Source organism: Podarcis gaigeae (assembly GCF_964106915.1).
Source record: "Podarcis gaigeae genome assembly, chromosome: 17".
In the NCBI taxonomy this organism is placed as follows: Eukaryota; Metazoa; Chordata; class Lepidosauria; order Squamata; family Lacertidae; genus Podarcis; species Podarcis gaigeae.
In genome coordinates, this window is record NC_139694.1 from 10,918,403 (window position 1) to 10,943,818 (window position 25,416).

The window sequence follows — 25,416 nt, forward strand, 5'->3', positions numbered from 1 at the left end:
CAAGCCAAAGGCCAGGCGGAACAACTATGTCTTACAGACCCTGCGGAAAGAAATCAGATCCTGCAGGGCCCTGGTCTCATGAGGCAGAGCGTTGCACCAGGCTGGAGCCAGTGTTGAAAAGGCCCTGGCTCTGGTTGATAATAATAATAATAATAATAATAATAATAATAATAATAATAATAATAATAATTTATTTATACCCCGCCCATCTGGCTGGGCCTCCCCAGCCACTCTGGGCGACTTCCAACAAAATATTAAAATACTGTAATACATCAAACATTAAAAGCTTCCCTAATCTGACTTCCTTAGGGCCCGGGACCTCTAGGGTGTTGCTATTTATGGACCTTAAGTTCCTCCGTGGGGCATACTGGGAGAGGCGTGGGGCATACTGGGAGAGGCGTGGGGCATACTGGGAGAGGCGGTCCCATAGGTGTGAGGTTCCTACAAGCCCTGCAGGAAAGGATGAGGTTTGCCATGAACGAATATTCTCACAAAGACTAATAAAATGGTGCTAACAAACATTACTCGTCATCGCCTTCACCCCATTTATTTTCAAGGTTACCCACTTGTCCATGTCTATTGCACTCACTTCTGCCCCACTGACAGCCCCATCTTCCTTCTTTTGCCCCTTCACACAGCCTTCTCACCTTCAGGCATTTTCCCCCTTCATGAGCAGCCAGGAGAACCGCTATTTACAGAAGATGTGACAAGCGATCTGGGGTGCGTGTAGCCCCCCCAAACCGTAATAATAATAATAATAATAATAATAATAATAAATTTTATTTATATTCCGCCCTCCCCAGCCGAAGCTGGGTTCAGGGCGGCTAACAACAATAAAATAGTACAACATTCTAAAATCATTTCATTATAAAATTAATTCAAATCAAATTGATGGCAACCATTGGGCTAGAGATTCTGTGAAGATTGCCAAAGGAGGGAGTCAGGCTGTGCCCTGACCAAAGGCCTGGTGGAACAACTCTGTCTTGCAGGCCCTGCAGAAAGATGTCAAGTCCCACAGGGCCCTAGTCTCTTGTGACAGAGCGTTCCACCAGATTGGAGCCACAGCCGAAAAAGCCCTGGCTCTAGTTGAGGCCAGCCTAATGGCTCCCTCCTCCCTCCTTCACGCGCTAAATAAAGTGAAGACGTTTTCAAGTCTCATTCGTTTCAGCTGGAGAACTAAGGCCATACTTGTCTCCCTCCGGAGAAACCAAGGGCACTTGAAAGTGCTGCAAATTTGGCTGGGTTGTGAGGCACCAGCACCCATCGACATACCTATCAAGGGGACGGAATCTGATGTGGCAGGCATGATCTCAGCAACAAGCAGCATGAAAACCGTGAGAGACAGGAGGACCGTAATACCTGCAATCAAATTGCGAAGGAGACAAAAGGTGAGGCAAGATCTGAATGCTTTCTGTTCCAAAGATTATGAACAGTGAGCACGTTCCCTTGATTAGGCATGCAATTAAACATTACATATTGATCTCAGAACGTCAACTCGGGAGACCCTAATAAATCAAGGGTGCAGAGAAATATGTGTTGCTAGGTCCAGCAGAACTACAGCTGTTTCACGCATTGCGGTACATGCAATGCCCATTCTGCCATTGTCATCCTGGCTCCTTTCTTAACCTGCATTTTCCTTAGTTTTGAGTAGGTCGGCCACATGTTGTACTTAACAGAAGACAGTTTTCTATTTTGAGGCACTGTTGGAGGACAGGCCTCTATTTGAAGGCATCCTCTACTTGAGGGCTGTCCAGTCCATGTCTTGTTTAAAGATGAGGAACTATTTAAAAAACGTAGATCAGGGATCTTGAAGTTGCCCATCAACAGTTGGGCACACCTACACAGCAGACCGGGCAGGCGCACAAGTCAAGTGTTGCCTTCCCCACTATGGTGACATGTGTTGTCCTTCTGTTTCAACCAGAGTTTCCCAAACTTGGGTCCTCCAGCTGTTTTTGGACTACAATTCCCATCATCCTTGACCACTGGCTCTGCTAGCTAGGGATGATGGGAGTTGTAGTCTAACAACAGCTAGAGACCCAAGTTTGGGAAACCCTGGATTAAACCATAGCGATTTATGTGTATATATACCAGGCATAGGCAAACTCCGGTCCTCCAGATGTTTGGGACTACAATTCCCATCATCCCTGACCGCTGGTCCTGTTAGCTAGGGATGATGGGAATTGTAGTCCCAAACATCTGGAGGGCCAGAGTTTGCCTATGCCTTGTATACAACTATAACCACATGCGGCTGATATACAAATTGGTGTCCTCTTGTTGTGGTGATGCATAACTAGCCAGCCTAGTTCTGAGAGGGTGACACTGGCATGAGAAGGACCCTTCCCATGCAGTTTCTCAGTGGTTTCCACACTTCTCAGGCAGCACAAGAACAAGTCTTGGGGAGGTAAACTGAGATGGTAGGAATTTAAAGCCGAGCCACCATCAGCTATAAAGCTGGGGTGCCCATATTTTCGAATGCTCCCCCGCATGTAAAAAAAAACTAGCACACCAGGCAGGTGATTGTGCTAAACTTTCCTCTCAGATGCTAGGGATGTTTTAAAACCCAAACAAACATGGTAACGCTTCAAAACTATGAATGCCTGCAGTCTAAAGCGGTACACTCTAGAATCCTACCACCTCTGTGTCCCACTTCTGTCAATGTGTGGAGTAGCTCTAAATTCTCAGCTCTTACCCAAGGATATTTTCTCTCCAGAGTCAGCTGGCAGCAAGAAAACAAGCAACGCTAAGCCTGATATGAGGACGCATGGAATCAGTAAGTTCAATCCATAGTAGAGGGTGCGGCGGCGCATTGTCACGGTGTAAGTCACATCCGGATATGGCTCCTTACAGCACTCATAGTACAACTCGTTTCTTTTACCTGGGACACCTGCACAAAAGCAAATTTGAAGTAAGAAATGAGGAGAAATACGCTGCATTCTTACAGCCCTTGGCTACGTTAGTAGGTCTATGGTCTGGCTCCTCAACCCCCACTCTCATTTTCCAATAATGCAGTCCATGGATTAGGGTCACAGCTCATCAGCAAAGAAGGCACCAGGTGTCTCCAAGGAAAGACTCCAGGTCTGAAAATCTGGGGAACCACTGCCAGTCCATGTAGAGAATACTGACCTACAAGGACTCAGTGTAAGGCAGCTGCATATGTTTCTAATTGGGCTCAATCCAGATGTCACACCAAGTCATGCTTTGCCAACCATAGCTGTGGTATGAACTGATAAAGCATGCTTTCTGCTCAGGCAGCAAATCAGAATTACAGTGGTACCTTGGTTCTCGAACGTAATCCATTCCGGAAGTCCGTTCGACTTCCAAAACGTTCCAAAAACAAGGCATGGCTTCCGATTGGCGCAGGTGCCCCAGAAACAAAAGCTAACAGCCACATCGGATGTTCAGCTTCCGGAAAATTTTCAAAAACCGGAACACTTACTTCGGGGTTTTCAGCATTCAGGAGCCGATTAGTTTGTCAAGTAAGCCGTTCGAGAACCAAGGTTCCACTGTATTGTGGCTATAGCCATGGCTGAAGCCACTAGGCCTTAGAGACATAAGCAGAGGGAAATGACATCATGGAAGCAGCTCTCACTGGGGATTCCCTAACATACCCTCCCTCTTGCCAATTGCCTGTCTGTAGCCCTGGCCTTGCAATCACTTCTCTTAGGTGCCAACATGGTTGCCAACTCAAAAGCAATTGACGTCACTGGCACTAGCCAATGCAGGCAGACTTCTGCAGTGTCCATGGCCAGAGCATGAGCAAACAATACCCAGATCCCAGCTAGCTACTTTCCCATATGGCAGATGGTTGCAGCTGAGAGATCAGGGCTTGCCTGAATCCCATTTAAATTTGCTCCTCCAGGCATCCTTCCTCTATTACAGGAATGCCGGTTGTCCAAATTGTTTGGATGACCTTGAAGGCTTTGCCCTCTAGCTGTGCCTTAATGCCTCTTCTCTACTTATTCTCAATAACTCTTGAGGACGTAATAATTCTTAGCATCTCGGGAAATAAGGGGAGAAAGCAAAGCCTGCCGATAGATATTTAGCTCTCTCCTGGGGCTAATGCAACTCTCTACGCATTTCATTTTGTACACATACTGAAAAATCCATACAAATCTATTATCCAGCCTAGGGCGGGGGTGGGGTTGGAATTTGGTGAAAAACACGCCATATGATAATCGTCAACATTTCCAAAGAACTGTCATAAGAAATACAGCATCCATCCCTCCTCTGGCAAATGTCATTATAGGACTATAACATGTAATTGCCCATTCTCTAAGCTCTCCATCAGGTTCAAGCAACAATCAATGGTTATTATAATGTCCAGTGTGATGGCTTGCACTTTTCAAGCTGTTTAACAGCACAGCGGAGCTGAAATGATTTATACCTTTTTTTGTTTTAGCATACAACAGATGTTACTTCTGTTTTCCATAGATTCCCTGGCACCTCTCTTGAAAACGTTGGTTCATTTTCGGCAGGGCTGTGGATTGGCCGAGAAAGCCTTAAAGGGGCATGCCTGGAGAGTCTTGCAAGCCTTGGCTGGGTTTGCCGGGCAGCCTGAGCACAAACCCTAAAAGGGCAGGCCTGGGGAAGCTCAGAGCGCTGTGCCTTTAAAATGACATCTGCTGGAAGAAGCTGCCTGGTTTTGGGGGCCACCTTCCCAAAACGCCAGCCATCGAGGTGAAAATAAAGAATGACGAATGCTCAAACTCCCTTGGCAGGAGTGAGATCTCATAAAATGAGATGTTCCTTTCTTTATCTGAGCAGGCGGTGGCAGCACTGATGCTGAGTGTACGAACAACTTTCTGGACTTTTGTTGTCCCTGAAAAAAAGGTCTTTGTAGTGGATGCCCTGTATGCTGGCAGCTTTCCTGACTAGGCCTTGACATCTAACAGGCTCCCCCAGCTCCCCATGAGCACTTCATAGCTCTGCAGAATGTGGGCTTCCAGACCTCTCCAAACCTGGAGGTGGAGAGAGGCTGTGGCGCACGAAGCACCTAGCCGCAGCAGGCCCTGCCCCCCCCCAAGAGCATGCCCCACGGAGGGTTTAGCGATGGGTAGAAGCTGGGTTGGGTTGCACCAGGAGATCTCTTGGTGATGTGCAGTTGGTCAAAAAGGCTTGCTGACTCCCAGTTGTACAACAACAGCGGCAACAAAATGACTCTCCCCCAAACCCCCAGAATCAGAAGGCTAAGCAGAGGTTGGCTTCTGTGCAAGATCAGCTTAGATCTCCTACGTATTCAGAGGCACCCTGCTCTTTAATTCTATCTGTTATGGGGTTTTTTTACACCTGGCTCCAGCTGGTGGTCTAGTTAAAGAAGAAAACAATGTAGATCAGACAAGCCTGAAGTCTGTCCACTGCTGCGGATTACTGGGAGGCAGAGGGCGAGGCAGTGTTAGGGTGGGGCTGATGCAGCGCAAACACATCAGCAGAACCCATCTGGCGGATGTTCACCACATTGACCTTGCCGCCATTTCTCCATCCCGGTAAGCCGCAGAGGCATTGGGGATGGGAGATCAGGTATGAGTTAGAATTCCTGCTCTATGATTGCAGTCACGGTGTTGTTGTCTTTCACATGACGGTATATGTTTTGACTCCACAGAGTGGGAAGTGATGAAGACAGGATGTTTGTGTTACTGTGTTCCGTGAAGTGGGACTCTTGTCCTTTGTTCTTTTTCTCTTTGCTGTCTGATGCTAGAGAGAGAGGGAGCCATGTTGCAGTGCTCCGTGTGTGTTTATATGTAAATAAAGTAGATTAGCCAAAATGCTGAGTTGCTGAGGTCTGTCACGCAAGCCATGTGCAAACTCTGTGGATCCTAAGTGTACCTGTGTCGGTTGGCATCGGTCGCTGTGATGTTGAGGGAGAAGAAAGCTTTTGAAGCTCCTGAACGATCGACCAGGAGGGAGAGAACATGCCGTTGGGCATGTGTCTCTACCAGGATCCTACTCAAGTGTAGGCTAAACTCCTGACAGTATACACCTCCACTTCTTGCTATTGGAGCAACCACTTTGGGGTACTTTTGATATCTTTGTTCCAAATAAGAGGCATGCCCAGAGTAAAAAGGTAATGTAAAGGGACCCCTGACCATTAGGTCCAGTTGTGACCGACTCTGGGGTTGTGGCACTCATCTCGCTTTATTGGCCGACGGAGCCGGCGTACAGCTGGTCATGTGGCCAGCATGACTAAGCCGCTTCTGGCGAACCAGAGCAGCACACGGAAACGCCATTTACCTTCCCACCGGAGCGGTACCTATTTATCTACTTGCACTTTGACGTGCTTTTGAACTGCTAGGTTGGCAGGAGCAGGGATCGAGCAATGGGAGCTCACCCCGTCGCAGGGATTCGAACCACTGACCTTCTGATCAGCAAGTCCTAGGCTCTGTGGTTTAACCCACAGCGCCACCCACATCCCTTTAGCAACACACAAAGATGGCATGAATGTCTGCTGATTGTTGCTAAGCATATGCTCAGAGTGAAGCATGCCCCTGCTTGCAATTTTAATTTGGAGTGGGGGAAGACAGTGTGCCTCCATTAACAGGAGTTTAGGGAAGACTGGATTAGATTCACTTGTCTTAGGTTCGTTTAATAAAGCCAGCTTACCCACTAAATCCCATTCTCCGTTGGATATGTAATTGGAAATATCAGCTTCGAGCATCTGCAGATCAAGCAGCCAGCCATTGTGCGTCCAGGAGCCAAACTTCAAATCGCATTTCTGCACATCAAAAGGAAACCAGCGGACATCAATGTAACATGTGCTCTTCAAGATGCCTGTAAGTAATTAGAAACGTACATGTAAATGTTTCTAAAGGGGGAAAGCAGTGAGATCTTAAAGGCAAGAGAGGAAGGGGAATGAAATTGCAGTCATACCCACCTGTTATCAAGAGTTCAAGGGAGCAGACAGCTTTGAAATGCATTCCAAATTGATCTGCTAACAAACGGTGCCTATAATTCTGCGTTTCAGTCATGGTCTTCAGAGGACCATCTGATGAAAAAGCTGATTGAAAATAATAACTGGCGCCTCACAGTTAAGCTGCATGGAGCTTAAGCCTCCAAGAAACAGATCTCAGGTGCTTTAGCTGCATTGCATCTACTTTAGGGGCTGTGTGGTATATCAAACCACCGCAAACAAAACGGAGAGCAACAGCAGAATTGCTAGTTGTGGTCGTCATCCATACTGCTAAGCAGATGTTCTTAATTGTAGTAATGTTTCATGCTTCCCACTTCACTAGGAGGTAGGAAATGTCAAGATGGGCAGCTTTGTGAGGAGAGACTCCTTCATGCTATTACAGACTTGGGCCAGGTTATCTTAAAGAGTACCTCCTCCCATAGATGCCACCTGAACCTTAAGAACCTCTTCAAAGGACCTTCTCCTTTTGCCTCCTCCAAGTCAGCTGAAGCAGTTATCAAGTACAGAGCCTTTTCGGGAGTGGCACTGTTCCCACTGAATGACATTCCAGAGATTCTTGCCTGGCCCAACTCACCTGACGATGCTTTATACGTGATTGGAGCAGATCCTGGTTAAACCCCCACGAATTGGGCATGATCACATGCACTTTGATCAGCTGTGAAAATTGCAAACTGCTCGTAGTCTAGCTAGGTTCCATAGATTATACTACTTTTGCAAACTTCTGTTTACTGCATATCACCAAACGTTCTACAAGTCTGTTTCAAATTACAACTGCAATGCTTCTTCAACAAACAACGACAAATAAGACACTTTGGAGCGTGTGCTGACATTCATAAAAGAACATATAATGGCCATCTATTCCCTTGGAATTGATTTCATTTTCTTATAACTTGCTGTCCAGTAAAAACCCGACATCCCCCACCCCCCTTTGTCTTTGATTTACTTTGCTTTCCTCGAGGGGCTGTCTGCTCTGGCATAAATGATTCATGTGACACTAGTCGAAAGCTATGTAAGGGATTAATATTTATCACGTATTATTTGTCATCTAATTATTTCATGTTCCGCCAGTTAAAATCAGAAGCAGAAAGGAGAGAATAACAAAATGCCTCAAAGGTGCTGTTTGTTGTGCAACTCGCGGTAGTGGACAATTAACTTGTTTTTGTTAGATAGCCAAGCTTTATTGGCTGTTTCGAATGTGCAGAGACTCGATTACGTTAGACCATTACATGCTAGTGACAGTTGGCCTTTCATCACTTGATTGGGAGGCGGACGAGAGGTAGGCTAAGCAGCCAGGGGACACCCTGGTCTGGTTCCTGGCTTCTTCCTTTCCTACTTCTGAGGTGTCTCCTGCCGCAAGCAATGGTGGCAACTTGGCTGAAGGGTCTAGAGGTGGAGGGAAGTCTCTCCTACCCCTGCCCTGACTCTCAGGCAGCGTACACACCCAGTGCCAGATTTACGTATAAGCTAAACAAGCTATAGCTTAGGGCCCCCAAAAAGTTTAAAGGGAAAAAAACCCTGGATGTACATTTCCAAAATATAAGATAAAAAACAAATAAATTAAAACCTGCATACAGCAACAGCGTTTTGTTGTGTAGGCTCCTATGATGTAAATAATGGGCCCCACCTGCTAGCCTGCACCCTAAAACATCACTGGTTTGCTCATTTCTATATATAGGGTGCCTACATTCGGGATGGACTGGTTGCATATCATATATTCAACACAAAAAACAGTGACAATTTGTTGTTGACAACGGATAGCTGGACATATAAAGGGCCCCATTACCTTCAGCAGCTGAGGGCCTCATCAAACCTAAATCCGGCCCTGTACACACCATGAATTGAAGCAAATGTCTTCTCTCAGAAGAATCCTGCAAACTGTAGTTGACTCCTCACAGAGTCTCCTTTAGCAATCTACAGTTTCCAGGATTCGCTGGCGGGAAGACAAGGGCTCACAGTGATCAAAGAGTGCTTTATGTATGGCGTGTAATTATCCGAGATGGAACAACAGCTTGCCTTAGCCCAATGGAGGAGGAACAGCTCAAGAAACCAACTCCTTTAAAGAGATCAACTCCAATTTGGTAAAAAAAACAGAAGAGTAAGGAGTTGGTAAGAGGCTTGTTCTTTGAACTTCTGCACTCTCCCAAATGTCAATTTCGCTTTCAGTACAATTTTTTCCTCAAGTAAGTTTAGCGACATGAGGACCCCTGCACAGCATATTTATACTCTAGATTGCAATGACAGAATAATCCGCATACATGTTTTCATATGTGGCATATTCACCTCATCTGGTTATCAGAATCACAAAAAGGAACTTCCGAGTGTTAGGTACTTGTCAAGACCTGTCTTTCCTAATACTCTCTCTTTTTTATATATTTTTCAAATTTATACATTTCATTAATTTAACAATCCATTTACCATTTCAAAACTTGACATCCTTCCCCCTCTTTCTGAGGTTCCTTAAATTAATTTTTTTCACAAATCCAAATTCATTTAATTTACTCATTTAATTACCTACTGTAAATATATACTCTTACAAAACTTCAGGTTATTACAATAATCCTGCTAATGTTTTAATCTGTTTACAATTTTTCTGTAAATATTCAATAAACCATTTCCATTCTTTTATAAAGAGTTTGGTATCTTAATTTCTTATTCTTCCAGTAAGTTTTGCCATTTCTGCATATTCCATAAGTTTTTGTATCCATTCTTCCTTTGCTGGGACTTCTTCTTCTTTCCATTTTGGGGCAAGTAACATTCTTGCTGCTGTAGTAGCATACATGAATAAGTTTCTATACAATTTTGGTAGTTGTGTCTCTATAAATCCCAAAAGAAAAGCTTCTGGGGTTATATATATATATATATGAAAGTTATTTTGAACACCTTTTTCAGTTCATTATATATCATTTCCCAGTAAGCTTTAACCTTACTACAAGACTACCACATATGATAAAAAGAACCTTCTTTCTCTTTACGTTTCCAACATTTCTTTGATTTAGATTTATACATTTTTGCCAATTTACTTGGTATTAGATACCAACAATATATCGTTTTCATATAATTTTCTCTTAAAGCATAACACGCTGTAAATTTTATATCCAGATTTCACAGTTGTTCCCATGCTTCCGTATCTATATTATGACCTATATCTGTTGCCCAGTGTATCATTGAGGATTTTACTTGGTCATCCTTTGTCATTCGTAATACTCTCAGGGACAAACTTCATTAAAGGTTTGTGCAGTTTTAATTAAAGCATATACTAACAATACAGTTTCGTTTAAGCCTTCTAATCCACAGTCACATATGAGGGCTATGAGGGATAACTCAATATATTAAAAGCCTCTTACCTGGAGGGATATACTGGCAAGATCCCGTATAGTTCACTAGAACATTTGTATGAAACGTGGCATCAAATCTCTCGTCTGCACTACAAAAGACAGCAGAAAAGGTATGTGGGGTGTTGTTTACTGATTGCATTTGCTGCAATGTAAGAGATGCAAAACATTGTAAAAGATGATCCTATTGTTTTTAGTAAGACTTTAAACTGATTGAAGATCTCTGTCGCCATTTTTGTTTTTTTTAATGTTTTCCGGTAGAAGTATTGGAATAAATAACTCAAAATCATTGGCTACGGGAGGATAAGTCAGTGCTGCGAATGACAGAATACAGGCTGAACTCTGATCCTTTAAAAATGCATGATCAGTTGTAATTACTTCTTCCGCCCTACAAACAGATATATACAGTGGACGCTTGGGTTGCGAACGTGATCCGTGCGAGACGCACAGTCACAACCCACAGCATTCTGCACACACGCGGGTTGCGATTCGGTGCTTCTGCGCATGCGTGACCGCTGAAACCCAGAAGTAACCCCTTCCGGTACTTCCAGGTTTCGGCAGTCCATAACCTGAAAAAACGCAACCTGAAGCAGCTATAACCTGAGGTATGGACTGTATATATATTTCTTAATTGCAAGCCACTCATGCAGAATTAGGATTTTATGCATTTTCACATGGTGAATCTGAATTTCACTTCTCCCAAGTGATTAACAATGGGGTTGTGACCAAAAATCAAAAAGATGGCCAACATGGCTGTTCTAAATAGCAATAAAATCCAGATCTATATAAAATTAGGCATAGGGGGCTGAGTGCCAGAATCATGGCAGAAACAGCCAATATAAAGCAGTTTAAAAAACAAATCCCCCCATGTCTTAGAATCATAGAATAGTAGAGTTAGAAGGGACTATGAGGGTCATCTAGTCCAACCCCCTGCAATGCAGGAATCTTTTGCCCAATGTGGGACTCAAACCTACGACCTTGATTTTAAGAGTCTAGTGCTCTACCAACTGAGCTATCTTGCAGCAGCCATCTTTGTTTAGGGAAGAGGCTCTGCTCAGAAGGCTCAAATTTGGTACAAAGCATCAGCTGCATTAAACTGCCCTTACTTCAAAAGGCACTGATTAAACACTGAGGTTTTTAAACCTCAAGTCCCCCTTCAATTCGGTGCAGCTGTTATGTTACTATACAAAGGGACATTCCGTTTCGGCACCTGAAATACACAAAATCCAACCTTCAAATCTAATTCTACTCAAACAGCCTACAAACAAGAAGAACCAATTTGCCTACCACTGGTGATGGCCAAAATTGTTTCAGACAGGTACTAGAAGCAGTACTTTTAAAGATTTCCTGTTTAAAGTTTAAAAATTGCAACAAAGAAAGAAAAGTCAGCAACCACTGTATATAAGAAAACTGAGCTATAACCCCCTTTTACATTGGCTGCCACTTGGCATTGCTTGAGCTTCTACTTTTTTAGATCAATAATTTTGTACTGCTATATTAACAATGGCTTCTCTATAACTCACCTTGGGAGTCTAAGGACTGGAGGGGAGAATAGCAATGCTATAAATGAATAAATATAATGGGTTCTAATCCTGACAAGGCTTCTATGACGGTGACTTGGTTTGCCAGTGTTAGTTCTTGTGCCATTTGCCCTATACCACATCCTCCAACATTACTTTTATTCTACAACAAAGCTTAAGAACAGGACTCCAATTGAAGGATTGTAAGTTGGAGGGCTTAGTCAACCCAACAAATGAACATTTTGGGTGGAAAGGGTGGTTCTCAGCCAAATTACACATGGCAATGAAAACGTAAAATTCCAGTTGCAGCAATGTGTTGGATGCAAAACCACTAAGCAGCCTCCTCCTTCCACTCAGTTTGATTTACTTTGATTTGTAAAAGAACAAGGCTCATCACATTTTGCTATTTGATCACGCGTTCCTGCGTAATTGCAGTCATGACCCCGGAGTTTAATAGAGCTATGTCAATTTCCATCTGTTCCTCAAACATGCCTTCCTTACCTGTTGTACAGAAGAATGTCTGGCACCCAAATCTGATCAGATGGGAATCTTAAATTCTGAACTCCTGGATATTCATACTGATCCCATGACAAATACGTGTCCATCCAGGACTATGGAAAAAGATGGTTTTGCGATTAAAGATCATAGATGCTGGAAAATCTGCTTTCAAAAATAATTAGTACAATATGAATAATGCCAACAATAACAGGCGAGGTTTATCGTTGATGGGGCACAATGGTACTCAATCTTCTAAATTTTCTTTCGCAGATTCTCCTCAGCAGCGATCTCAAGTCCCTGTTTCATTTTCCACGCCTTTGCCTGCCCTTCCTCCCTCTAGGGCCAGAATATTTCAGCCAACAGCAGGCAGCCAACAGAATATTTCTGTCTGCCTACAATACCCCCTGACATTAGAAAAGCTCAGCAAATCCATGTCAGAGGGTTCACCGCCACCAGCAAACACTGAGGCTCAAACAGCACATGACAGTGAAAGATCCATTTGTTTAAACCCATGCCTGACCCCACACGCTTACAAAGCAGGGGGAAATCCAGTGTTCTGTACAAAAATAACACAAGTGGAGCTGAAACTTTCCTGGGTGAATAAAAAGATATTCACCTGGTACCGAAAATACCATATAAAAGGCACCAGGCAGGCCTCTCTAGGGAGGCTGTTCCATACCTGAGGTGCCACCACCAAAAATGCCCTTTCCTTGATAGGTATTGAGAAAAGGGTCTTTTCAGTAGTGGCACCTCAAGTATATAAATTCATGTTACAGAGGGGGGATCGAAACTTGCATCCACAATTTTCAACAGCAGTATAGACTTAGCCTCACATTTACTTTGGTTCAAAACTTCATATGGAAATGAGTTTCTCGGTGTTCTGACAACTGATAAGATCAAATCAGCAACATTCCACAATTCATTTTCTTCTCCGTTCTCTTTTTTTCTCCATATGAAAAACCTTTCTCTGGAAAATCATTATTTTTAACAACCTGTCGCATAGTTTATGTTGATTAATGGCAAAATTACTTACCATCTGTAGCCAAGCATTTGTTATCAAGACTTGGTTCTTTTCATCCTTAAAGAAAATAAAAAGCGGGAGAGGGGAATGATGAAAATAAACAGTTTTTGTCAAAGTATGAATAATTGTATTTATATTTTATCCAAGTTAGTTCTTGGAAAGATAACCAAACACACATACACCCAGTGAGTAGAATTTAGAATCATCATAGCCAGCTTCTGGCATTTAAAAAAGGATTCAGATGATAAATAATTAGTGGTTGCAATTCTTGCACATCCTACTGATATTCGTTTGAAGTGGACCAGCATTCCTGTGTCACAGAAGCCAGTCGTGAAGTGTTCAGCCAGAGGCCATTACAGCATAAAATATTAAAAATAAGAAAAAGAGTGGCAAAATGAAACCAATAGCATAGAGTCCAAATATAAAAAAATATGGACACAATCTAGCCAAAGTTAAGCACCTTTGAGGCCCACTGAGAGAATTAAAAATTGATTTCAAACCTCTGAAATCAATAGGATGTAGAAGTGCTTGACCTCAGTGGAACATGTACTATAAATTTAACACAGAACTAAAAGTCTAGGCTTAAACCACATTGTCCCATGCATACAGCTCAAAGAGTTGAATTACGCGGCTCCTCTCCACATTCTTCAGTGATATTGTCCTATAAAGTTTGCATCCAGTGCTGGATTTACGTATAAGCTAAACAAGCTTTTCCGTGAGCTGCTCTGGTTCACCAGAAGCGGCTTAGTCATGCTGGCCACATGACCCGGAAGCTGTACTCCGGCTCCCTCAGCCAGTAAAGCGAGATGAGCGCCGCAACCCCAGAGTCGGTCACAACCGGACCTAATGGTCAGGGGTCCCTTTACCTTTAAACAAGCTATAGTTTAGGGCCCCACTCTCTTGGGGGCCCCCAAAAAAAATTAAAGGGGAAAAAACTGGATTATATGAATTACCATATAGCATATAAAGGTAAAAGTACCCCTGCCTGTACAGGCCAGTCGTGTCCAACTCTAGGGTTGCGCGCTCATCTTGCTCAAGAGGCCGGGAGCCAGAGCTGTCCGAAGACACTTCCGGGTCACGTGGCCAGCATGACGAAGCTGCTCTGGCGAGCCAGCACCAGCGTAGCACATGGAAACGCCGTTTACCTCCCTGCTATAAAGCGGTCCCTATTTATCTACTTGCACTTAAGAGTGCTTTCGAACTGCTAGGTGGGCAGGAGCTGGGACCGAACGACGGGAGCTCACCCCGCCGCGGGGATTCGAACCGCCGACCATACGATCGGCAAGTCCTAGGCACTGAGGTTTTACCCGCAGCGCCACCCGCGTCTGAATATATAGCATATATTCAACACAAAACAGCGACAATTTGTTGTTGACAAAGGACAGCTGGACATATAAGGGGCCCTGTCAGGGAACTGCCATCAGTGCCGGAGGGAGAGAGCAAAAGCCAGAGGGATTCCAGAGAGCGTCCAGGGATCGGGAGAAGCAGCCCATCTTCTGGGGAAGAGAATCAGCGTAGCACCAGTGGAGAAGGAGGGCAGATGGGGGAAGCGGCGAGGCGGTCCCATGACTCCTTGCCTGGGACCAGCGGGGAGAGTAGGGGTCCTCCGCTGCCCACGCCCTCCTTGCGCAGAAGGCTTTCGAGCAGAGAGAGTAGGAGGAGACTAGGAGTCAAAGAGCTTCTTTGCTGGAAGAAGTTTAAGAAACGCCCACTGACAGATTCTGCCAGCGATTGAGACAGCCACGGGCGAGTGGCTGTCCGGACAGAAAAGGTTCACTTAGGCAACCCAGCCAGGTGTTTGCACCCAGCCAGGGAGATAAGCACCGGCTTACGCACGAGCAACCCCTAGAACCATTACAGGCCCCATTAACTTCAGTAGCTTAGGGTCTCATCAAACCTAAATCCAGCCCTGTTTGCATCATAAACAACTGAATGTCTGACTGTCCTTTAAAATACAGTCAAACCTCGGTTGTCAAATGTAATCCATTTTGGAACCCTGTTTGGCTTCTGAAATGTTCGACAACCGAGCCGTGGCTTTTGATTGGTTGCAAGAGTTTCCTGCACTCAAGCGGAAGCCACGGCGGACATTCGGCTTCCAAAAAACATTCAAAAACCGGAGCTGTTCAGGAACTGAGATTTGACTGTACTGTGGTAGATCAAGGGCCACATTCCAAATATGTTACACATCATAGATGGCTGTGGGAATCATGTATGGAAGTCCTAGCATCTTAATTAAAAATAATTGCTTTTTTTTAAAAAAAAGTGAGCCACAATCCAACCAAAACAATGCACATTTCAAGTCCCAGTGATTTCAGTAGAATGGATTTAAACAAGTACTTGACTCTCCCATTAAAATCAATGGTGCTTAACACTGACTTAATTATGTCATTGTTGGTGGGCACTTCCAGATGGGTGTTATTGTGGGATCAGCGCTTTTCATGCATACAAGGTTTTCTGCAACGTCCACACAATGTCATTGGCATCCAAATGCCAGCCTGCATTGCGGAGAGGTGTTCTTCGGCCAACCGTGGTCCATGACGTTGGGTATAGCCAGCTTTTATAGGCTGTGGGTGGACTAGAGTGAATCCTACTCCGGTCCAGTCTGGTCCACGTCCAAGCCCCATCCACCCAGTGGCCGGGTTGGTATTTGCTTTCCCTTTTATATTAATATATTTAAATGTTTTTAAAGATAAAAGGTAAAGGGACCCCTGACCAGTCATGGCCGACTCTGGGGTTGCGGTGCTCATCTTGCTTTACTGGCCGAGGGACCCGGCTTACAGCTTCCGGGTCATGTGGCCAGCATGACTAAGCCGCTTCTGGTGAACCAGAGCAGTGCATGGAAACGCCGTTTACCTTCCTGCCAGAGCGGTACCTATTTATCTACTTGCACTTTGACATGCTTTCGAATTGCTAGGTTTGCAGGAGCAGGGACCGAGCAACGGGAGCTCAACCCGTCGCGGGGATTCGAACCGCCATCCTTCTGATCGGCAAGTCCTAGGCTCTGTGGTTTAACCCACAGCACCACCCGTGTCCCTTTTAAAGATAGCTTCCTGATTTATTTCCACTAAGAGCACAAAGATTTTGCATTTTTAAATTCTGTATCTTCAAATTTCTGGGCTACATCAGATGTTAGTCACACTCAGAATGGACCAATTTAAATCAATAGGCATGACTAACCGATCCATTAATTCCAGTGAGTCTACTCTGAGTAATTCTTAGTTGGACACAACCTTCCCCTTACAACAGCCATCATCCATTTTAATACAAAGAGCATACCAAATAATAGACTGTTTTTCCAATTCTAACTTTGGGGAAACTTTGAAGTGCATGTGAGCTTATTCTCATGTCCAGTTCCTTTTGTTTTATTAAGCATTGATTCACCATGCCATCACTTTCATTTATAATGCAAGCATAACTCAAAAGGTTTATGTACTCCTGTTTTAGCTGCTAATAATCTGACATTTTACAACAAAATCCTTTTAAGAATTTCCCCTCGCCTTCCTCCTTATTTAGTAAGATCTCCATCTTTGAGAAAATGGAAGATCATGTATCCTTGTGACTAACAGCTTCACTGGAGCAGGGTAACTCCAGACTACTACACCCTGGGGTATTGGCTCAGCTTTCACTGAGGTGGTTAACTTAGATCTGAGCTTTACCAATATTCAGATTTCAGGTAGGCCTTGCAGGGCCAGCCCAATTCACTTGGCTTCCTAAGGTAGAAAAGGAAACACTATCCTTCTAGTCAAGGTGCTGAGCACTCAAATCTGGCCAAGTTATTTTGACACTTGAGGCAGAAAATCCCAAAATGTTCTTCCCCTAGGAGTAACAATGCCACAGGAATAAATCAAACAACACAAAGCCAAAAGCAGTTCACTCTTCCAAATGGTAGAATTGGGTCCTTTCAAATAAATGAATGCTCCTCAATGAGAACTAAACAAATGCTTGCACTCAGACCCTCCAAGTGTCCCCATTTTTCAGGGACAGTCCTGGATTTACAGAAGCTATCCTGGTTTCTGATTTGATCCCGGAATGTCCCACTTTCCTTAAAGGGAAAGGGAAAGGGACCCCTGACCATTAGGTCCAGTCGTGGCCGACTCTGGGGTTGCGGCGCTCATCTCGCTTTATTGGCTGACGGGTCATGTGGCCAGCATGACTAAGGCACTTCTGGCGAACCAGAGCAGCACATGGAAACGCTGTTTACCTTCCTGCCGCAGCAGTACCTATTTATTACCTGCACTTAGACGTGCTTTTGAACTACTAGGTTGGCAGGAGCATGGACTGAGCAACGGGAGCTCACCCCATTGCGGGGATTCAAACTGCCGACCTTCTGATCAGCAAGTCCTAGGCTCTGTGGTTTAACCCACAGTGCCACCCGCATCCTTAGGACCACTTTCCTTAGGACACCCCTATTTTCATCAGAAAAATGTTGGAGGGTATAGAGTTATCAAACATCTGAGCCATCTGAAGGCAGCCCTGTACAGTGGTACCTCGGGTTACATACGCTTCAGGTTACATACGCTTCAAGTTACAGACTCTGCTAACCCAGAAATATTACCTCATGTTAAGAACTTTGCTTCAGGATGAGAGCAGAAATCATGCTCCGTCAGCATGGCAGCAGCAGGAGGCCCCATAAGCTAAAGTGGTGCTTCAGGTTAAGAACAGTTTCGGGTTAAGTACGGACCTCCAGAATGAATTAAGTACTTAACCCAAGGTACCACTATATAGGGAAGTTTTTTAATGCTTAAGGTTTCACAGTGTTTTTATATATGTTGGAAGCAGCCCAGAGCAGCTGGGGCAACCCAGTAAGATGTGTGGGGTATAAATAGTAAAAAATATTATTATCATCATCATCATCATCATCATCATCATCATCAAATAGGGTGTCCCTATTTTCATCAGAGAAATGTTGGGGGGTATGTGCACATAGAAACTGAGCATACTGGGTGAGTAGGATTATCTCTCTGTTCTCTTCCCATCCAGCCCCTTTCCCCTCTTTCTTTGCTTAACATTCAGCTTGAAGAAGAGTTTTGATGAACTTGAAACCTCCTCACTACTTTTGGCTAGAGTGTCTAGCATACTTCAAAGCACATTCAAAGTACAGTGGTACCTCTGGTTAAGAACTCATTCCAGAGGTCCATTCTTAACCTGAAACTGTTCTTAACCTGAGGTACCACTTTAGCTAGTGGGGCCTCCCGCTGCCGCCACACCGCCACCGCACAATTTCTGTTCTCATCCTGAGGCAAAGTTCTTAACCCAAGGTACTATTTCTGGGTTAGTGGAGTCTGCAACCTGAAGCGTGTGTAACCCGAAGTACCACTGTATCACATCACAAAAGAATCCTGGGAACTGTAGTTTATTCCCTCACAGAGCACCCTTAAAAACGGTACATGTGCTTTAAATGTATGGCATGTGCATGTACATATGCATCACAAAAAAATAACACACATCTGAATGAACGTTATATGAGCTAATTTATAAGTACTGAGCCACATTCACAAATAATTGCTATAATTTAAATAGAAATGCATTGCCCATAGCGTGGAAGCGGCTGCTCAGACTGTTCTCCAAATGCTCACTTTTGATGGGCAACTTCAGGGCTTCTGCTCAACTTTCTGACAGTTATTTATCTTTAAACTGGGCTTTGACCGGACCGCCCTCCAAATGTAGGACTGTCCTCTGTTAAAAAAGGGAAATGCGGTCATAATAAAGTTATCACGCTTGAATTAGAAATCATATGGCTTTTCCACTACAGCAGAATAACTGCAAAAAATTCTATTTACTGCTTCCTCTGGTTTAAGATAAAGGAGCACAATGATTCTATCTCACTTTGCCAACACAGCAGATGTGGATAGATAAGAAACACTGTGACGAAAGGTCACTGCTAGAGCTGAGCATTTTTAAAAAAAATGTTCAGGTACAAAAGTTTTTTTTAAAAAAACTTCGCACATTGCCAGAATCCTAAACAAAAATGCATTATCCCAAATGTCCTTGCCACCCCATAGAGGTGCCTTATACTGCCATATTCTGAAGATAGACCATTGGTCCCTTTACCTCAATAATGTCTACACTGAAAGGTAAAGGTAAAGGAACCGTGGATGGTTAAGTCTAGTCAAAGCCGACTATGGGGTTGCGGAGCTCATCTCGCTTTCAGGATGAAGGAGACGGTGTTTTTCCATAGACAGCTTTCCAGGTCATGTGGCCAGCATGACTAAACTGCTTCTGGCGCAACAGAATACTGTGATGGAAATCAGAGCGCACAGAATCGCCATTTACCATCCTGCCACAGTGGTACCTTTTTATCTACTTGCACTAGTGTGCTATCAAACTACTAGGTTGGCAGGAGCTGGGACAGAGCAATGGGAGCTCACCACTATAGCATGTATTTGAACCGCCGACCTTCAGATTGGCAAGCCCAAGAGACTCAGTGATTTAGACCACAGCACCACCCACATCCCTAAAGCCTCCATGACAGGTATTTAGTAAAAAAAAAAAAAAGCTTCCTATGTTGAGCAGTATTGAAAATGGGGCTGCAAAAAAACTCCCCATACCATCAGGAGCACAAATGACCATGAATGCACAGCAAAATGGATGCCCTGAGGACGTCCTTGACTGGAAATGTGTGGGGCTTTAATTATTCGTCTAGTCTTGTATCTTGAAGGTCTTTGCTTTCCTTTTCAGTGCCCGAGTTATTCTATCATGTGGTGAATAGTAATTTCAAGTAGGATCCATGTCAACGAGAGGTTAGGATCCAGCGGCCCTCCAGATGTTATTCTACTACAGTTCCCATCACCTCTGACCATTGGGTCTGCGGACTGGGGGCTGGAGACCAACAACAACAAGAACTTGAGGACCACAGGTGACTGAGCCCAGATGTACACCATGTTTAAGTAGGGCTGCCACCTTTGTTTTTGCAAAATACAGAGTAGGACAGAGTGGGATGGTTGGAGGCAATTCCTCCCCCCCATCTAGTTTTGAAATGACTTCAAAGAAATCCTTTACAATCTATTGCAGCCTAATAGGGTGGCCCCTCTGGAATTTGTCACACACACACACAAATTTGTAAATCTGCCTGTGCTTGGCTGCCCAGAGTTTAAATACATGACCATTCACACACCCTTTCAAACACCTGCATTTGGAGAAGATCCCTAACTAGGCAGAGAGAGAGAGAGAGAGAGAGAGAGAGAGAGAGAGAGAGAGAGAGAGAAGACCTGAAATACAGGACAAAACTCTTATCGTACAGGACGTAGCATTTTACATTGAAATACAGGACAATCCTGTATTATATAGGTGGCAGGTGGCCATCTTTTGCCTTCCTGTAAAGTTGTCCCTATGGGACGCGGGTGGCACTGTGGGTTAAACCACAGAGCCTAGGACTTGCCGATCATGACGGGGTGAGCTCCCGTTGCTCAGCCCCTGCTCCCCTGCTCCTGCCAACCTAGCAGTTCGAAAGCATGAAGTGCAAGTAGATAAATAGGTACCGCTCCGGCGGGAAGGTAAACGATGTTGCCATGCACTGGTCTGGTTCGCCAGAAGCAGCTTAGTCATGCTGGCCACATGACCCGGAAGCTGTACGCTGGCTCCCTCGGCCAATAAAGCGAGATGAGCGCCGCAACCCCAGAGTCGGTCACGACTGGACCTAATGGTCAGGGGTCCCTTTACCTTTACCTTTAAAGTTGTCCCTATATTGTTGAATTTATAGTCAAGTATTTGAAAAGCACAGCTGAAGGACCCGTACAGGACAGGTGTCCTAACAGAGCGGGGAATGAGTAAAACACCTCTGTGTGCTCTTTTACAAGCATGATTTATTTATACCACACTTGACCTTTATAACAGAACTGGCCTTAAGCTGCTTTGCCAAGTGGCGCCTATTCTGTCAAAAGTGATATGCAAACTCCAATTAAGAGAGCAAAGGGGCATCGGGGGTGGTGTGAAACCTTTGCTGGAACTTCAATTCCCAACAGTTTCACACCTAATGGAAGGTCCCCAGAGTAAAAAGACCAGATGCTGGAATTCCTTATGTGTTGAAAGCCTTCCGCTCATCGAATGCTCCAGGCAGTGAAAATTAAACCTGACACCCAGATTTTTACACTGTCTCTTCTTGCTCACGACTCTGGTGCTTGGCTTAAAGCAGGTCCGTTGCCGAGAGCGGTGGACTCTGCTCTGTGCCTGCGTCGGTAGCCCTGGGTGGACTGGGTTTCATGCATCATTTCATGGTACGTGGCATCTTGTCAAAATGATTCAAGGGTCCGGAGTTCCTTGCCAAAGGCAGCTGCTTTCCCCACATATATTAAAGGAAATATCTTAATAATAATCCCATGAATACCTTTGATGTCTGGAAGGTAAGTCTGAAAAGTTTCTAAAGCTGAAGGCTTTTGAAGAGTAGCAATGCAACCCTGAGGGATGCGGGTGGTGCTGTGGGTTAAACCACAGAGGCTAGGACTTGCCAATCAGAAGGTCGACGGTTCGAATCCCCACGACGGGGTGAGCTCCCGTTGCTCGGTCCCTGCTCCTGCCAACTTAGCAGTTTGAAAGCACGTCAAAGTGCAAGTAGATAAATAGGTACCGCTCCGTTGGGAAGGTAAACGGTGTTTCCACGTGCTGCTCTGGTTCGCCAGAAGTGGCTTAGTCATGCTGGCCACATGACCCGGAAGCTGTATGCCGGTTCACTCGACCAGTAAAGCGAGATGAGCGCCGCAACCGCAGTGTCAGCCATGATTGGACCTAATGGTCAGGGGTCCCTTTACCTTTAATGCAATCTTGGAAACATTGTGCTGTTTGCCATCCTGCCGGGACCACATAACACCGGTCTTGAGAGATCTGCATTGGCTCCCAGTACATTTTTGAGCACAATTCAAAGTGTTGGTGCTGAGCTTTAAAGCCCTAAATGGTCTCGGTCCTGTATACCTGAAGAAGCGTCTCCACCCCTACCGTTCAACCCGGACACTGAGGTCCAGCGCCGAGGGCCTTCTGGCGGTTCCCTCATTGCGAGAAGTGAGGTTACAGGGAACCAGACAGAGGGCCTTCTTGGTAGTGGTGCCCGCCCTGTGGAACGCCCTCCCATCAGATGTCAAGGAAATAAGCAGCTATCTTATCTTTAAAAGACATCTGAAGGCAGCCCTGTTTAGGGAAGTTTTTAATATTTAATGCTATATTGTTTTTAACATTTGATTGGGAGCCGCCCAGAGTGGCTGGGGAAACTCAACCAGATGGGCGGGGTATAAATAATAAATTATTATTATCCCTTGGATTACATGTTGAATCATAGTAGTCAGAAGGAGGGGAGGGAAGAGCCAGGCTTAGCAATGGCACTGAATTCAGATGGAAGATTGGGCAGTGCAAGGTATGAGAGCAACAGGTCTATATACTCCAATGTTTGTTCCCATCACCTGGTCTTCGAAGGCAGGCTGACAGTAAACAGCAGCTTTAGGTGAGGACATCAGTAGCAGGTGATGATGATCTCTTTGCTGTGAAAGGCCTCACTCACTGATTTACAGGTGGAAACATAAGTCCATTTTAGCTTCTCTCAGTTTCTTATTGTTCCAATCTTAAATTCAGTTTGTCTCATCTGTGCACCAGCTTGTAATTATTGTAATTTTTTTTTAAAAAAAAATCTACATGGAAATGCATATGCAAGCCATTTCTCCTAATACGATGCATTTTTGTGCAGACATTGCTTTAATAGGCATATCTTGGTATACATCTTTTTGGTCAGAGCACACAACATTTGGAGAAATTGCGTTTACATGAATGGTTTAGAATGTGGACGTAATTTATGTAATTTACGTTATTAATTACATAAATTACATAATTCCCCCATAGCAGGCAATGATACAAATCACATTGTTTTTCCACGGAGGATGAACTGCAGTGCAAGAGAAACAGTGAGACCTGCGGGTATAGGGCGGTATACAAATTTAATAAAGAATAATAATGTTATGTACTGAAGTTCTCACCCTGGGCCAGCAGGGGGATACTGTAGATATTTATGCAAATAAGGGATTGAAAGTGACGTTCAGTGATTGGATAGTTTTAGAAAATTGTTACAGTTGCATTGTAGTGGAGCTTTATATAAGCAGGCTGGCTGAACCCTTCAGTTCAGTTCTGTCCTGGCCTGTGAATAAACAAGAGCTGTTTGAAGAATCTCTGTGTCATCCGATATGTTCACCCACAACTTAACAAATAATAATAATAATAATAATAATAATAATAATAATAATAATTGTGGGACATGTGACAAAGATGCAGGTAAAGGCATATGAACAGGCCAAGAGGGGTTTTTCCCTCAGATCAGTTGGCAAACCCAGGTATTTGCAGTGCATATGAGGCTATGCCATTGCACCTACCTTGCCCTGCACGTGCTCCCCTTTTCATATTCAGCCCCCCCCCCTGCATGCAACATCTTATTACATGTGACAATACCTAATACTAGGAAAGTCATGGACTGAAGTGTCCTCTCAGCGACCCGGCATGTCAGCAAAAGCAAACAGCTTCTGGACAAGTCTGAACCATCAAACAAATAATCTGCTTTATATAGGTAAGAATAATCATCTGTAAAGGGGAGCTGGGATTATAGAGAGAAATATTGCTGAGAAGTTCACAGCATGTAAGCCGGCGTTGCAAGCAAGAGAAATCCAAGGGCACCAGCAGCGCCTGAAGACACTGTGACTCAAAAAAAAAAAAAAAAAAAAATGGGAAAGAGAAAAAGCACCACAACTCCCTTTAACAAAAAATGCAAAGGAAGATAAAGAAGGGACAAAGCCTGAAAGAAAATATCAACCTGAAAGAGATGCGGCTTGCCATGAGAGGAGAAACTTAGGGAAGCTTTTTAATGTGCAATGTTTTATTATGTTTTTATATGTGCTGGAAGCCACCCAGGGTCGCTGCAGCAACCCAGTCAGATGGGCAGGATACAAATAATAAAATTATTATTATTATTATTATTATTATTATTATTATTATTATTATTATTACAGTGGTACCTCAGTCAAAACAAAATAAAAAAATTCCTTCCAGTAGCACCTTAAAGACCAACTAAGTTAGTTCTTGGTATGAGCTTTCGTGTTATTAAGCCCATGCTGAGGCTTTTGCTTTTGCTGTTACTTAAAATAACCAATCTCTGTGAAGGGGCCTGAATTATTTCATCATTTAACATCACAACAACAACAAAACCATGAAACTCAAAAGAGAAAATGCAGGTTGGAAAGGAATTCTTTTGCAAATGACCAATCCCTTTTGCAAAAAAAAATAAAAAATTAGGTGACTTAAAAGAAAAAAAGAAAAACACTCTGTTTAGTAAATCGCAACCCTGAGACTCGCGGCTTGAGCAGCCAGGGTCTCCTGCAGCGAGTGCACAGATGTCTTTTCAGGCCTAAATGCCCAAGCTCTGAGGACAGGACTTCCTGCTGCAGTTGCTGCGGCTGTAAGGGAAGTAGCAGCAGGGAGTCTCCATTCTCTCTCTCTCTGACCTGAAGCAAGAACTCTGTAAGCAGCTGCTGGAGGAGGAAGGGGCTGCTCAGTTCCTTCCAGTCATCTGGATATACTGAGAGTTAGCTGTGTGATCTGCAGTAGATCGGCAAGGATAGACCTGATTCCCCGTAGTTTAACAAGAGCAGCAACACAACAGCCCCCTATTCCCCAGCCCACAACTGTACAGTGGTACCTCAGGTTACAGACGCTTCAGGTTACAGACTCCGCTAACCCAGAAATATTACCTCAGGTTAAGAACTTTGCTTCAAGAGGAGAACAGAAATCACGCTCCGGCAGCACGGCAGCAGCAGGAGGCCCCATTAGCTAAAATGGTGCTTTAGGTTAAGAACAGTTTCAGGTTAAGAACGGACCTCCGGAACGAATTAAGTACCTAACCCGAGATACCACTGTATTCTGGTTTCACTGTGGCCCATGGGAGGCATGCAAGCAGGACCTCAGCTCAACAGCCACCTCTTCACTTGTGATTTCCACCAACGGGGATTCAGAGGCACTCTGAATGAGGAAGTAGAGGTAGAACATAGCCTTGTCCTCCACTACACAATTTCCATTATTCCCTAGGAGGATGGAATGACTACCAAGCCAGCTACACTCTAGAGAGGAAGACGCCTCCTGCAGCAGTTTTCGCCAAACTCATGCCCTCCAAATGTTTTGGAC

At 44.3% G+C, this 25,416-nt stretch overlaps 1 protein-coding gene and 1 long non-coding RNA gene across 2 annotated transcripts in view; one reads left to right on the forward strand and one right to left on the reverse strand.

Annotated features, from left to right (window-relative positions):
• LOC310834835 (neuronal acetylcholine receptor subunit alpha-7-like) overlaps positions 1 to 25,416 on the reverse strand; it is a 110,331-nt gene that overhangs the window by 31,385 nt on the left and 53,530 nt on the right. Inside the window, exons 3-8 of the mRNA XM_083719271.1 lie at positions 13,288 to 13,332; positions 12,258 to 12,367; positions 10,249 to 10,328; positions 6,598 to 6,765; positions 2,690 to 2,884; positions 1,273 to 1,359 (exon numbers count right to left, since the gene is read on the reverse strand). Of these exons, the coding sequence (XP_083575397.1) occupies positions 1,273 to 1,359; positions 2,690 to 2,884; positions 6,598 to 6,765; positions 10,249 to 10,328; positions 12,258 to 12,367; positions 13,288 to 13,332 (685 nt within the window). The remainder of the gene's footprint in view (positions 1 to 1,272; positions 1,360 to 2,689; positions 2,885 to 6,597; positions 6,766 to 10,248; positions 10,329 to 12,257; positions 12,368 to 13,287; positions 13,333 to 25,416) is intronic.
• On the forward strand, positions 1,284 to 5,267 carry LOC310835285. The gene is made up of 3 exons (XR_014559507.1): positions 1,284 to 1,388; positions 2,711 to 2,816; positions 4,432 to 5,267. It is a non-coding gene; the product is annotated as an uncharacterized lncRNA (long non-coding RNA).